This window comes from Poecilia formosa, unplaced genomic scaffold, assembly GCF_000485575.1.
Source record: "Poecilia formosa unplaced genomic scaffold, Poecilia_formosa-5.1.2 Scaffold220, whole genome shotgun sequence".
In the NCBI taxonomy this organism is placed as follows: Eukaryota; Metazoa; Chordata; class Actinopteri; order Cyprinodontiformes; family Poeciliidae; genus Poecilia; species Poecilia formosa.
Window position 1 is genome coordinate 775,591 of NW_006800159.1, and position 15,402 is coordinate 790,992.

The window sequence follows — 15,402 nt, forward strand, 5'->3', positions numbered from 1 at the left end:
CACACACACACACACACACACACACACACACACACACACACACACACACACACCGTTGCAGGAACACCATCGAGTTGTCGAGCTCCATGGTTGGACACCAGGATGCCACTGACTCCATAGTTCACAGCCTGGACAGCATCTTGACCTGCAGACAGACCAACGTGTCACAGGCTCAGACCGCGGTGGTCCCACATGTTAGGATCACGATATCACACAGAATTACTCCAACAGAGCCTTTTGTTGGCATACTGAGATTCTTAGGTAACCAAGAGCACAACAGCGCCATCTATAGACCACAGTGGAATGTTAACCTTCAACAAGTAAAACAAGTAAAGTTTGATTTGTTCTCAGAACAGAACATGGCAGTGGTGTTCTAAAATGCACCCAAGACTTTTCACAGCACTTCATTGTTTCCTACTTTCTATTATGTCACAACTTTATTCCAAAATTGAGCCAATTCTTGTTACCGTGGTGATATGAATCTCTGTAAGGTCGGGAGATGAATTAACTTTTTAGCCTGAGGTCCAGAACACTCTGGATCAGATTTTCTGGAAGAATTTATTTTATTTAATCTCTCCCTCTTTGTGAACAAGCTGCAGAAAAATCTGCCCTATAGCATGATGCTGCCACTACCATGTTTCATGGCAGGGACGTTGTCAGCCAGATGTTGTCTTGGTGTCATCAGAACTGAGTTTCTCCTCACCTGACAATCTCTAAGGTGTTTTCTAGTGAAATCCAAGTGGGCTGCCATTTCCACTGGCCACCAGTGGGAATGGTGTGTGTTAGTAACAGTGGACGGCCTTTGGAAAGGTCCAGAGTTGGACAAAAACTTTAGACTCTACAGGGAAATAAACAGAACTTTCAAGGTAGAAGTTGTGCACTTAAATCTTATTTTATCAATAACACTTTTGCTGATTTTGGAGCAAAAGTGAAACAAAGTGGTGTGAATACTTTCTGGATGCATTGTTTCTACGGAAACCACACAGCCAACTAAACCGTGTGATCTTCAGTGAACTTCACTGATCCTACCTCTAATGTTTTTGCCTGTTTATTACAGCATGTGTTGTCATTCACCAGAAGTTAAAATGATGGAAGAATCCTAATGGTTGGCATAGAGATAAACAATGCTGCATGTTGATGACTGTTTCTGCGTGTGTGTACCGTTCAGAACTCCTTTAACGATCACAGGAAGCCGTGTGTGTTTCTTCAGCCAGGTGATGTCGTCCCAGCTGAGAGCCGGCTCGATCGCATTAGCAACGTAAACAGCCAAACCGCTGTCATTGCCATAGTCATCCTCAGAGAAGGACAGAGAGGCTGAGGAGAAGTTAGACATTCTAGGAGAACACACACACACACCACACACACACACACACACACACACAAATGAGAACCTTTGGTCCAGATGAAGGAAGTTGGCAGAACCTCACCATCATCCCGGTTTTGGTTCCTACCTTAAATGTGGGGGCATTTTAAAGCGGTTGCGCACATCGTCCAACCTCTTCCCCAGGTAGGGCGTATCCACGGTAACAAAAAGAGCCTTGTATCCAGCCTTCTCCGCCCGGCGCACCAGTGACAGAGTGAGCTCCCGGTCTTTGTAAATGTAAAGCTGCATCCAGAGGACCCCCCCGCTGCCCGGTGAGGATGTCATTGCTGACATCACTTCCTCTATGCTGGAGGTGGCCCAGGAACTCAGCATCATTCCTGTTCCTACTGCTTTGCATGCTGGAAAGACAAGGGATATTCCTGGGGATGAGGTTTTTCTTTATTCCCTCACTGCTGTGAGTAAATCGTGTCCAAAGAACTGAAGAACTGATTCTCTCTAAAATTCTAGATCACGTGTGCCAAAGTGAAGGCCCCGGGGCCAAATCTGGCCCACCACAGTTCTTTTTATGGCCCTTCAGACTCCATAGGGACACATAGATAGAATCTTCAGGATAACAGTTGTGTGCTTAAATAATATTTTGTCAATCAAATCAAAGCAGTTTATCTGTTTACATCCAAATTACACCAATCCATCCAGTTTTTTGTAATTCTGTGATTGTGGACATTCATGCAAAATGCATGTATGTATAAAGTATAACTGTGGGTTTATTAAAAAAATATTTCGTACTTTTATTGCACTGCTGCTTCAGCCTCACTTCATGTCGAGTTTTAGTCCACGATCAATATGGTAAAAAAAAAGAGTCACATTTACCATAAGCACATTTTTTTAGTTATTTTTTAAGCACATGATTTTAAGTTATTTCTAAATTAGCACCAGAAAATATGCAATTTTGATTACAAAATCACATAAACAATCACGAAATCCTGATGGGATTCATTAATGAGAAAAGATGTTCAATATTAGAAGTGCTTATCGAATTCAAAAACAGATATTTATTAATATTTTAACAGTTTGTTAAGTTTTATCAAAACATTCTGGCACAACCGACTAATGAAAATATTCATGATCTTGATATAAGCTGAATTATAAATGAGTTTGGCAGCCCTGCCCTAATTATTGTAGCTAGACTCCTCTACTACTGCATGTTGCAAGCTTCAAATGGTGTGTGTGTGTGTGCGTGTGTGTGCGTGTGTGCGTGTGTGTGTGTGTGTGTGTGTGTGTGTGTGTGCACTAACCTCTAGCCGTAGCCGTCTCCCCTGCAGGATGAGCCATTCTCTGCATAGCTGTGGATCCAACACAGAGGGGCATGCTGAGCCTGTGGCCCAGCACAGAGGTGGACATGTCCACAACAGACACATCCCTCAACACCCGAGGGATAAGGTACCACCTGGATGCACACACACAGACACTCAGGTGACCTGCTGTGTGTGTGAACTGGTTTTAAATGTCCACCTCGCAAAATATATACAAGGAGCAAAAAGACTGACTACTAAGGTCATGTCATTTTTTCCAGAGATCCATTTCTGGCAGGTTCTACTTTGCTTTACTGCTGGAAAAAACAGGATTCAGTACCACAAAAAAAAACAAAAAAAAAAAAAACAAAAAAACAAAACAAAGAAGAACACATATATTTAGCAAAATATCAATTTAAGACCATGAACATTTCAGCTTTTTAAGTCAAGTGAAATGTATATAGTAAATGATTAGTATCTGGTTAGATCAAATCTGCAAAACACTTGAGGACAAAAAAATGACCATGCGCCTTCAGCTCACTGAGGGCACATGGTCAAACAGAGGAACCAACAAGAGAACGGCGAAAAAAAAAATATGGAACATAATCAAGCAAAAAGTTCAAGTTGTAAGAGCAATGCGGCTTGAAAACAGCAAATGTATAATGAGAGAAATGAAAAGCAAAGTGACAGAAATAGGAGGCCATCTTGGTGAGTAAACAGGGAGATTGTTGCTAAATGAAGGGAATAGAGTAAAAACTATGAACAATGTTACATGTAGCATTGCACAAGGTTCCAAAGGGCTGAAGGGAAACTATCCTGTGCTTGTGTCCAAAAGACAGAGGAATAAACAGGAAACACACCTTTAACTGGTCCAAAAAAGAAAAAAAAAGGTTTGTTTTGGGGTATTGTGTGTTTTCCACACACATGGTGTTAGTTGATGACACCATCAAGTAATTATGTTACCTTCAACTGTTAGAAAAATGCTGCGTATATCAACAAGAGTTAAAAGAAAAGACATGACAAAATAAATTTGACACCTCAAAATTTGGCTTCTGTCTTTAAGAACCTCCTGCTGTTTCCGACACTCTGCCTTCAGCACGTCATCGCAGCAATGCGCCTCATTATGTTTTTTACAGCTGTTCTTAGAGGGGTTGTGCTGAGAAGTATCTGGTATAATGAACTCAGAAGATGTGCAGCTCCACTGGGTGTTTGCTCCTTCAGACTAGTGGCAGCAATGATCAGAGTGGGGCAGGGCTGCTCTGAGAGGGAGAAGCTCAGCTGGGGACTGCAGCTCTGAGGAGGAGCTTTGTGGAAATAGGCGGAGCTTTATAAGAGGAAGCATTTAGGCACCTCTGAATGGTTGCCAGGGAGATTAAAGAATTTCTCAAACATGCGTGAAAGAATCAAAACAACACGCCAGGAATGTTTTTTGATGAGGGAACAACATTATAACATAATGTACAGCTCAAAAAAGTTGATTTTATAGAATACGTCCCTTTAATAAACCAAAAGTGACAAACAGAAGCTGAATCTTCTCTGGGTGTGTTTGCTCCTGATTTTCTAGAACTTTGTCTCCCCACTGATGGGAGATCGACAACCTGTGTAATATTATATTATATAGCCATTCTTGTCCATGTACATATTTAAAACAAGATGATCATAAAGTATAATTAATTCCCAGAGCTTTGAGTTCCTACACCATTTCCATGGAAGTCAGAATGCTCAGATAAACCTGATTGAACTACATCACTGTCTAATTATCTACTGAGTGTCTACATAAAGACATTCAGTAGTTAATATTTCCCCATGTCCATCCAGACCTGGGCAGCGAGTGGACTGACTGACAGCAGCTGCTGTCACTCTGCACTCTGTTGGACAGTACCTGTTGAAGGCGGCCACGTTGTCAGCCAGCGTGTTCTGGTCGTCGGCTCCTGACCGGTAGTAGTCATACACAGCTTTAGGGAGAATCCTCCTGGCCTCCTCCTCATAATCGGAGACACACACCCGCTGTCCAGACATGGCTGCTCCCGTCAGTCTGACGCGTCGCCGCAGGCCCGGCTGGAAATAAGCAGAACTCCGGTAATCATTAACCTCCTGGACGCTCCGTCCAGCCTCAGGGGTTCTGCTGGGCTCCAGCTCCACGGTTTACACAAGGTCACCGTCATGGCTGCAGCGCTGGACCAGATGGGACTTCATATCCTGAGTTTGGATTGTGAAACAATGAACTTTGACTCCATAGCTGTTGATTTAATAAACAGGGTGCTGCAGTTTCCATAATGAAATGTTAAAGTGTGCTTATGTTAATATTTGTGCACCAAACAACTTGGTGTAATGAGAGTAGGGCTGGACAATAAATCAAACAATAACAGACACATGTTCAGCATCAATAGATAATACATCTGATAGAATATCATGACATTCCTAAAATAAGAAGGTATTTTTTGCCAAAAGTGATTTTTACACACACACAAAAAATACATTTTATAGGCAACAAAAAATACTTTTGTCAAAAAATGAAAAGGAAAAAATGACTTAGGAAGGAAGGTTATCTTAGGAAGGTGACAATATATAGAATATTCACTGAACTCCGACCCAGAACTGCACAGCATTCTGGGGGCCACAGGCAGACGAAAGACTTTAGTCACTCAACCTCTCGAGCTACGTCTGTGGCATCATTCTTTGGTTACCTAGTAACAACCTGTTGAATAACTTGCGCAGCAACAGTTTCAGGTTTCACCCCTGTGCCTCATAACTGCTTAAAAATAAGAAACAGTGTGAATTGAAAACTGTGGATTAAATAGGAAAGGTCAATGATTTCAGATATTTAAAACGATAAGCTAATTGTTAATTATCAACATACTGACATTAAATGATTATGTCGTGGTAAGTTTCTCAGTCATGTCATCCAGCCCTACGAGAGGACCACAGTGAAGGACAGCCTGCTGTTCTCAGTTCCATGTTTATTTGGCATCCAACAGAATTCAATAAAAGATTTAAGAATAAACACGTTTCACCGTCACCACAAACATAATTTTTCTGAATAAAAATGTAAAACAGGAAGAGCTGAGATTCCTCAATTGCAACAGGCAGCTCAAAAGAAAGAAGAAGAAATGTAGTCTTACAGAAAGTTCCAAAGCACGGCACAGACTAAAGATCTAGAGCGAAGGGAAAACTAAGAGGTCCTCGTTGAAGGGACTAGAACTGCTTTTATTCTGGATCACCAAAAACTATTTGACATGACGGGACGTCTCAGTTTAATCCATGAAACCACTCCCACTGTGGTTTAATCCACACAGGACACTGGATATGTTGGCGTCTCCACGGTTCCACCAATCACAGCGCAGTGTGAGGACAGTCCTTCCCTCCTCGGTGGCCGACCTTTCACCTCTACCTGCGTCGTCTGCTGGCCAATCGCCATCACAATGTTGATGAGGAAGAGGAGTAGAGAAGAAGAAGCGTGGCCATGGAAACGCCTCGTCCATCTGAGGCTGACCCCGGTAGAGTCCTCCCCACAGAGTTGGCTGTGGGCGGCTCCCTCCTGCTGCCCCCCCCCGCCCTCAGACGGGCGTCAACAGGCGCAACAAGATGCATCGATGTTCATGGGGAAAACTGGGTGTAGTGAGCTATGCAGGTGGAGGGGGGGGTGTTTCCAAGAGGAGGGTTAGGAGGCCTTCCCCTTCCTCCCCCTCTGCATGTCCCCCTCCCCCTCCCGGCAGCGGTGTTTGGCCCAACCTGACCCCTAATGAGGAAGGCGGGTGAGCAGGCTCACTAAGCGTTGCGTTAGCCTGAGCGCCGGTGGTTGCAGGGGAGGGGGGTTGTGGTTGCAGCGATGCCGCGAGGCCGCTGCCCCCAGTGTGGATGCCCAGGAGCTTAGGGGGGCGGACTAAGATGCCGCCGCCCATTTTCCTCCCCCTCGGGTGGCCCGGTGCTGCTGTTTCGACACCCCAGTCCCGCAGGACTCTGGTGGATCTCCAAGCCTTCGCTGGACCCTAGACAGGAAGTAGCATGGTGCTCACACCCAGGCGGTCCAGCCCTCATACAGCTGGGCCAGGTTGTCCATGTTGGTAGCCTCTTTGATGACAAAGTCCACCTGCAATGACAGAACCAGGCAGGTCAGGACACACTAACGTGGAACGTGGCTTCGCTCTTTTAACATATTTATAATATTGTATTAAAAAAAGACCTAAAATATGCAAGATGTGCCAATTTATTGACTCCATTAATCATCAAAATAGCCAATTATGAAAAATATTGATTTTGAAATTTTTAATAAATTTTTTTTGGCAATAGAGTACTTCAGTACAGTAACAGTACTTCAGACAGTGATGGTTTGTGTGTGTGTGTGTGTGTGTGTTACCTGCTCCGTGACGCTCATTCTCCTGTTGGGATCGATGTCTCTGCCCTCCAGCTTGGCTTTCACTCTCTTCCACACACTGACTGCATACGAGTTCCTCTCCTGCACAGCTGCATGGAACACAGAAGAAAGTTCAGAAGAAACGTTTCACTGTCATGATCCGACGCAGCGCCTGAAACTGGCCGCATCGACTACAGAGAGGGGGTGGGTACCTCGACCTGTCTTGGGGTCTCGTACGGCCCTCTTTGGACTGGGGTTGAGGCCTTTGCTGTTCACCACCAGCGTGCTGGGCGGGGTGTCAGCGGGGGTTCCCAGGTTACGAGGCAGTGCTTTCCGAGCATTCTGGGACATGGAGTCTGGCTGTGTCTTCACTCCACTGCATCGAACAGCTGAAACCAAGCAGCACAGAGCACTGAGTACACAGAGCCAGACAGTGGCAGCATCATGCAGCATCTGACAGGAAGGAAGTCCTGGAGCCATTGGGTCAAAATCAGGTCCAACATGGAGGTGAATACAACCAGAACCTGGTCTGAGATCTCCTCTGGTTCCCAAAGCATTCTGCACTAAAACCTGAGGTCATCTGTCTGATGAAATGACCTGAGCACTGACACACCATCACGCACGCACACACACACACACACACACACACTCTCTCCCCTCACCTTTGATAGACAGAAAGACAAACCTCCCCAAATTAAAGAGAAGCTGCCAAAAGACACAGGAAGACAAATAAGATCAGTAAGATCAGTAAGATCTGGCCTCCTAAGCCTCTCAAGTTATACCCGACATAAGTTGTGACTCCAGCGTAGACGGTTTTTTCCCCAAGATTTATAGTTAAAGAAAAAAAGAAAACCAAAAAAAGGTAGTACCTTTTTAAAATATTTATTTTATTTTATGGGGACATTTATTTATTTTATAGATTATTTATTAGTAATTCATTAATAACAGTACTTAATTTTGAATTAAACAAGAGAGTGAAATGTAATACCTTTTTAAGACTGCTATGAATGGACTTTAAGACCTATGGCTCCACTGAAGTGTTCAAACTTTATGCAGTCAACTCACAATAGATTAGCATTTACCTATTTACCTTTCACAGACACAAAAAAACTAGCTAGTTTATTCAGCGATAAAGGGCTTGCAAGAAAAAGAAACATAGAATATACATCTAATGGTTCTGCCAAGACAAAATGTCAGACCTTTGACTAATGTATTTAAGGCCAACTTACTTTTTAAAAATGAATTGAAAACATGTTAAAGCCTTAATTTTAGATACGCAAATTTAAGACTTTTTAAGGATACATGTGCTTTGGAGATTTTACATCTTAGAAGTTTATCAGAAAATAGTGGAACCAAAAAACCCCAAAAGAACACACTTTCAGTGCCTGGTAAAAATTATAATGGCCTCTAAACTTATGGATATAAGGAGGTATGAACAACAAGATTATTAATTATGATTACTAATCATGTTGTACAAGAGGAATTAATTTTAGTTCCTTTTAACTTGTATTTGTTTTGTCTTTTTATAAATCTGTTTTGAATATTTTCTAAAAAAATGTTTATGCGTTTTGTACATACATTTTAAGTTATTGTGCTTAAGTTAAACTTCATCAAGTTTCAATAAGTTTAACCAGCAACCCTAACTAAAGGGTTGCTGGTTAAAGTTCCCAGAAAACCTTGCTCACCTGCTGCAAAGCTGGTCTGAGCTGAAGAAACAGGACTGGAGCATTCAGCCTCTCTGTCCGTCACCAGTGGGGAGGCGAAGCCCACCAGGCCATTGTAGACACTGCCATGACACACACAGTTCAGTCAGAGATCTGTCCACTGGAAGAAAAATGCTGGTGCTGGTGTGTGTGTGTATACCTCTGGCTCTGTGTGTGCAACTCCTTCAGGGTGGCAGGGATCTCCTCCAGCAGGTCCAGCTGCTCCTGGCTGCGGTGCTGCCCGCTGGCCTGGACCACAGTGAACAGAACCAGCTGGATGTTGTCCTGCCAGGCTTTGTACTCCAGCAGGTAGTGTCGCACGCTGCCTTCATACGCCACCTCTTCACCGTCTGCTAGAGCTGCTTCCTCATCCTGCATCACACAGCAGACAGGCGGCGTCAGAGGCTCGCTAAAACCCCGTCAAATGTTTCAATGTTTATTTTATTGGGAATTTGAGACAGAGAATCAAAAGTCAAACAAAACTGAGGTGGAAACAGAATTTTTAAAACTTCTATGGGTGGACTTTAAGAACTATACTATATATATATATACACATCGTAGACACAAAAAAGCTAGCTAGCTATCAAGGATATGCTAGCAGCAAGCTACCATGGCTCTGAATCCTTTTTTGAGTCCTGGAATAATCTGCAGGTCCAATAAATATATTATCCTCATTTTTTATATCTTTCCATTTCATTTTTATTTAAGTCACTTTTTAGTAAATATGAATAGTTGCCTGTACCTTGGCCATGGCTCTCAGCAGGTGCTTGACATCGGCCAGCTGCCGGTTGTGATTGGACAGAATGGTCTTAATGGAATCAACCAGCAGCTGCAGCGTCTCTCCACATGCCTCCAGCTGCTGCTCTCGCTCCTCCTGACTCCTGCGCTCCATGCTTAGCTCCTCCTCCAGCTGCCTCTGGGCACAGTTCAGCCAATCAGGACTTCCGATGGGCAGGTCTATCACAGGACCCTGTGGAAACGTGCAGAGATCTTAATAACAGACTGAGAAATTGGGTTTTGATTTTGCCATTGCAGTAGGAGTTGAAAACCCTCCTCCCCTGAATAAAACAGCTAAATTAAAGGACATTTTAGCTTAAATGAGACTTAATCCAGTGAAGAAGGAAAACCCACCAGTCTGTGTAGGAGCTGCAGCTCCAGTGGGGAAACGGTGCTGCTGAACTGGGAAGCGTATGAGCAGGTTTGCTGGCAGCGCTTGAGCAGCTCGAACAGTGCAGCATCCATATTGAGCGCCTCTGGGGATCGGGTCCGCAGCCCTTCAAAGTTCAGGATGGTGGAGCACAAGAAGGTCACCTTAAAGACAGAAGTCATGAAGTTAACATTCTGATTCACATGTTGTGAATCAGAACCTCAGCCAGTGTGACTCGGCTGAGGTCACAGCCGAGTCACACTGGTTGTCAAGGGAACGGTTGGCTAACAGTGACTCCAGATAAATCAGACTCTATAGCAGAACCGGGGCATCCCTGTTTATCTTGGAGAAAGTCTCCTCTCCTCAGAGAGCATCTGACATCTGAATGTTACTGAGTGAAAACATTAGACTTGACAGAGGTGAACAAGGCAGAGTTACCTGGCTGGTGCGCTGGTTGTCTCTAGCCACCGTGGCTCGTCTGTCTCTGATTGTCATCTCAAAGTCCTGCAGGACGGGAGCCAAGGCTGGGTTCGCTCCACCAGCCCACTTCAATCGCTGTTCAATGCTGCCCTCTAGAGAGGCCAGTTTGTCCTGAAAACATGAGTCAGTGCCCAGTGCATTAGAATTATTAGGTCATATTCACTGGGCCACACTGTCACACACAAAGTGGCGTGCTAGCAGCTAACAGGCGTGGAGGAAGAGAACCGGTCAGAGGATAAAGGTGATATATTTGTTGGGCTGGATAAGAGGAGGTATGACGTCATTTTTATTTTGTTATTATTGATCATTATAAACCCAGATTTAGTGTTTGATTCATGACTGTCATATGTGAATGAACAGCCTGTTTCGCCATGGCTGACTGACTGACTCTAGAATTTTTTTTCCAAGCTCCAGCAGGAGGTTTTTATAGGTACTCAAAGATTGTAATTTTCATTGATGTATAAAGAATTAGTTTTCTTTGTATTATAGTTTTATATTTTATATAGTTTTTATCAGTTTAATTCACCTCAAGATGCGACATTGTAACTATAGCATGTTTTGATTGTAACATTTTATAAGTTGTGGCATTCTGTGGACCATAAAGGGTTAGGAATGTTTTTATTGTAGTTTGATAAACTTGTTGAAAAAAATTACATTTCAACACTGAAATAAATTCCTAACAATAACCAACCGCTTTGATGTCTTTCAATATGGTTTCCATATTGAAACCATATTGAATATGGTTTCAATATTCAATATGGTTGAATATTGAATATTTGAAAGCACTATTGAATAGAGTGCTTCCAAAGTGTTTGATCCCCATTCACCATGACAGGTCGGAGACGTCGGGAGGTCAGCAGGGGGTCACTCCTCCTTCTTTACCGTCACGTCCATACATACCACGTCTGTATGGACTGTGGTTCTTCCACAGTCCATACAGACTGTGGAAGAACCACAGTCCTGGTTCTGTTGGACCTCAGGGCAGAATTTGACACTGGAGCCCAGAACAAGTAGTGAGTCTGGGCGTAGACATTCTGTTTTTAGACTGGCTTTTCTGCATAAAACATCCTTTCATTGGTCTTATTTAGCCAAAAAAACCCAACTGTGGATCTTAGCAAACTATTCATACCTTCACTGTATCTGTAGCTGGTACTGTAGTTATTACTGGTTTCTAATCAAGGCACTACATGCGCATCGTTCTCTGTGAGACACCTGATGTAGCTCTGATCTCTCCAGACACTGACCTGAATGGCAACAATGGCTCCTTCATCCTGACTCAGCTTGTACAGCTTCTTCTTCATGTTGCTGAGGATCACAGGTCGGGGAGCAATACTGACACCCAGTGGCTGATTGTTGGGACCAAGAACGTCCTCGTGCTGCCACTAGAGGAGGACACACACACACACACACACACACACACACACACACGCACGCACACACACAGAAACATTAGGGGAGGCCAGCACTAACGAGGTTAATCATCTAGTTCCAGGCCTCAGAGTTGAGACAGGATGGCAAAAATAAGCAGCCAGGCTTATTTCAAGATGCTGAGTGTTGGATAAAAGAAGCTCTGAATCAGTGGATTTGTTGATGTGGCCAAGAAACGGTTGGATTTCAACAAACATGACAAAAGAGAGAAACAACACCCAGACACACAGTGGATATGCAAAGATCTAGAAGACAGAAGAGGAATTAGAACAGAGACAGCTGCCCTCCTTTAAGCAGAAGGCTTCGAGAGTTTATTGTTTTTTAAATTTAAAAAATTAAATATACACTGAATAGATCATTGGCCAAGTTTGACTTGACACAGGGGCCTTTAATATCCCATGTTGAACAGCTAACAATGCATTTTGACTCTGGATGAGGTGTTGACATTTGCTTTTTGGAAAACTACTGAGGACCTTTGTTGTTTGCGTTTTCCTTTTTCTTTTCTGTCCCATGTATTACGTGATATTTTGAGGATCTGCTCTCAAAACTGGGTCAATAATAGTACCTTGATAAAAAAATAAAATAACAGGAAGAAGACGACTAAGATGAGAGCAGCATCAGTGATCCTTCCAGTAATAAGACTCTTGGTGTTTCCAGTGTCAGCGAAGCCAAATGAGGCGACATGTTGAGAACCAGAGCAGAGCAGAAGAATCAGAGTCAGTTTGTACCTGAAACATTGCGATATGCAGCTGGCTCCGTTGCAAGCTGGCCTTTGCAGCGTCCAGGTTAATGTCCAGCCTCCTGAGCAGGTCCACCTTCTTCCAGGCCGTGTCGTAGGAGGAAGCCAGAACCGTGGACCTGTTGAGCAGCAGCTGGGAGACCCGACCCGACGCCAGGCTCTGCTCCACGGCCTTCTTACACAGCTCATCAAGAGAAACCTGCGCAAGCACCACACACACATAGTGCTACTCAATTATTCAGCTCTTATGTAGCCACATATCAGTGTGTAATAATATCAAATCATTTCAATTAATTTCAGTAACTCACAACTATTTTAGTAATAAATGGCCACCAAAGACTCAACAGCAATGAACAGATGTAGCTCAAACCGCTGCTACATCACAGATAACTGAATATCCTACCTTGATCTCTGCACCAAAGTCCTTGGCCTCCACCTGGGCCACCACATCCAGGCCCAGGGCAGACAGGGTGCTGCAGAGGGCCAGACCAATGGCCTGGCTGGGCAGACCCATCAGCATCTGGCGAACAAACTCGGCCGTGAAGGCCTTGATGGGGCGGGTCATCTGCTCCTCGGTGAGCAGTGGTACACCCGACCCAGTGCCACTGGGCCGGCGGTACAGAGGCTTCCCCAAACCAATGGGTCCGTTTGTAGGGATCAGGTCTTCAGCTGGAGGGCAGGTACCTAAAAACAAACAAAAAAACAATAGATTCAAACAATCAAGGCCATCAGACCTCCTTTATTATACCAGAGATCTCCTGTAGTTCACTGCAGACTGCTGGGGTAATGAATGTAAAGTTGTTTGGACATGTTGTCCTAACATGCTGGACGTTTGTTGTCGGTGCAGGGAGGAGCGCTCACCAGACAGAGTCTGAGCGAAGGTGGAGCAGAGGAGGAAGAAGTCCCTGATGGTCTGCAGCCTCTTGAGGAAAAACACTTCCTCCATGAGCTGCCGCTGACTCAGGCTGTCAAAGAAGTTGAGCTGCGTTGCCCGGGCCTCCCTCAGAACATCCACCTTCCTCCAGGATGGAGGCACCTCCAAGGAGCTCAGCTGGGGATGAGGAGGAGAAAAAAACCCAAAAAACACCAGCTTTATTTAACTGACTGAAAATTTGAAAGAAAAAATACCTAGATGTTAAAGTATTAGTACAGGGGCAAGTACTGTGACTTTACTTCATCCTTATTGCCACAGTTTCCAATCCAATACAGAAGCAGAAAGTTATAATCTAGCTTAAGAATAACAAGAAAGCACAAAACCACAGATTCCACACCGACATGGAGCCAAAATGGAAAGTCTGAACCGAACCAGATTTCACTTCAACTGGGTCGACAAACAGGTTTTTAGGAAGACCAGATTTCAATTATACATCCACAACTCCCCAAACCAACCAGACTGTGTAGGCAAATGAACCAGAGTTCAAATAAAGAGGACTGAACAGAACTAGTTGAAGGCACTCTAAGAAAAGAAACAATAAATTGGCCCAGTTAAAGTCCAGACCTCCATATAAAAGTACTAACCCTTCTAGTCTGAATATGAGGGGCACTCTTAATAGACAGTAAATTGCGAAAATAACTGCTAGACATTGAAAGTTCAGTTGTTATGGATAAATGGGCAAATATATATTTACTCACAGGACATTTAAAGAACTTTGCATAAATAAAATAAGCAAAAATATCCATGCAGAGATTTGAAACTTATGACTCAAAGGATTAAATTTAGGATTGCATTTAGGATGCATTTTAACCAAGCCTAGACCCAGAGTGGTGGATTTCATTCATAAACCATGTTCATGTGACCGGCCTGAGAGGAAAAGCCGTTGGCTACCTTCTCCGTGAGTTGTCCAAAAGCGGCCTCCAGCTGGGTGAACATGCCGTCGAAGGCAACCAGCAACATTTGACCTGCTGACATCTTGGGCGTCTCTTGGCCCTGTCCGTCCATGGTGTGAGGCTGGATCAGCTCAGAGTACTGGGCACGCAGCATCCTGAAAAACAAACAAGAGTTTCACACACGTTCCACTTTGCTGCAAAAAACACTAAAACTTACCAAGGAATTTGTTCTAGTTTCTAGTACAAGTATTTTAGTTCACTTGAAACAAGACTAAACTAACTTACAAGTAACTTTTCAGCAAAACAGAGGAGGTTATTTAGAGTTAATAATCCCTTAATATTGAAGAAAAAGTACTAATTCCATTGGCAGATTATTACACTTATAACAAGGTGTTTGCTAATTGGTGCTGGCTAGTCTGAAGGAGCTGAGTGAGTGCTGAGAGTCTGTGAGGCAGAGAAGTGGAAGGAACTGCATCTCGAAGGTGAAACTAGGTCCACCCAGGTGTTTTGCAGAGCCGAATGGTTGCCATGGAGATTAAAGTATTTCTCAAAGATGCATGAAAGAACCAAATCACCACTCCAGATATGTTTTTGATGAAGGAATAACATTATAACATGATATGGAGCTCAAAAAAAGTCATTTTTTTCAGAAAACAGCCCCATTAAGGAATTATTAACTTAAAACAAGCTCATGTATCTCAGCTGAAAAGTAACTTATAAGTCAGTTTGGTCTTATTTCAAGTGTACTGAGATATTTACACTAGAACGTAAACAAAAATAACTTGTGAGATTTAGTGATTTTGCATTTCTCTTCCTTTAAAAGTTGAGGAGAAATCAGTGATTCACACAGCAGGACAGATGAAGCTGAGGACAGCTGCAGTCACCTGGTGATGTGCAGGAAGTGGCTGTGGCTGTCGTGGTCCAGACCTGTGGTGGCCTGCAGACTCTCAGCCAATCCCTGCAGGCTGAGGCCGTCTGAGCTCTGCTCCACCAGCTGCTCCAGCTCGGCCAGCATGGCCTCCAGGGTGGGCTCTCCTTTCATCATGCAGCGCAGCGCCTCAGGGAAGATGATCTGCCTGAAGTTGGTGTTCAGTTCCTGCAGTCCACA

At 43.8% G+C, this 15,402-nt stretch overlaps 2 protein-coding genes across 3 annotated transcripts in view; both read right to left on the reverse strand.

Annotated features, from left to right (window-relative positions):
• Nucleotides 1-4,678, reverse strand: part of hao1 (hydroxyacid oxidase (glycolate oxidase) 1) — a 7,261-nt gene extending 2,583 nt beyond the window's left edge. Inside the window, exons 1-5 of the mRNA XM_007568312.2 lie at nucleotides 4,499-4,678; nucleotides 2,620-2,771; nucleotides 1,452-1,722; nucleotides 1,162-1,334; nucleotides 54-145 (exon numbers count right to left, since the gene is read on the reverse strand). Of these exons, the coding sequence (XP_007568374.1) occupies nucleotides 54-145; nucleotides 1,162-1,334; nucleotides 1,452-1,722; nucleotides 2,620-2,771; nucleotides 4,499-4,635 (825 nt within the window). The 5' untranslated portion in view covers nucleotides 4,636-4,678. The remainder of the gene's footprint in view (nucleotides 1-53; nucleotides 146-1,161; nucleotides 1,335-1,451; nucleotides 1,723-2,619; nucleotides 2,772-4,498) is intronic.
• Nucleotides 4,679-5,559: 881 nt separating this feature from the next.
• The window catches only part of smg1 (SMG1 nonsense mediated mRNA decay associated PI3K related kinase), a 45,723-nt gene continuing 35,880 nt past the window's right edge, over nucleotides 5,560-15,402 (reverse strand). For both annotated transcript variants that reach the window (XM_007568313.2, XM_007568314.2), the window contains 14 exons: nucleotides 15,179-15,390; nucleotides 14,293-14,449; nucleotides 13,329-13,518; nucleotides 12,871-13,151; nucleotides 12,457-12,666; nucleotides 11,545-11,682; nucleotides 10,259-10,411; nucleotides 9,805-9,984; nucleotides 9,416-9,643; nucleotides 8,834-9,045; nucleotides 8,656-8,756; nucleotides 7,183-7,359; nucleotides 6,974-7,080; nucleotides 5,560-6,706 (listed from right to left, as the gene is read on the reverse strand). In XM_007568313.2, coding sequence (XP_007568375.1) covers nucleotides 6,629-6,706; nucleotides 6,974-7,080; nucleotides 7,183-7,359; nucleotides 8,656-8,756; nucleotides 8,834-9,045; nucleotides 9,416-9,643; nucleotides 9,805-9,984; nucleotides 10,259-10,411; nucleotides 11,545-11,682; nucleotides 12,457-12,666; nucleotides 12,871-13,151; nucleotides 13,329-13,518; nucleotides 14,293-14,449; nucleotides 15,179-15,390 — 2,424 coding nt within the window. In that variant the 3' untranslated portion in view covers nucleotides 5,560-6,628. The remainder of the gene's footprint in view (nucleotides 6,707-6,973; nucleotides 7,081-7,182; nucleotides 7,360-8,655; nucleotides 8,757-8,833; nucleotides 9,046-9,415; nucleotides 9,644-9,804; nucleotides 9,985-10,258; nucleotides 10,412-11,544; nucleotides 11,683-12,456; nucleotides 12,667-12,870; nucleotides 13,152-13,328; nucleotides 13,519-14,292; nucleotides 14,450-15,178; nucleotides 15,391-15,402) is intronic.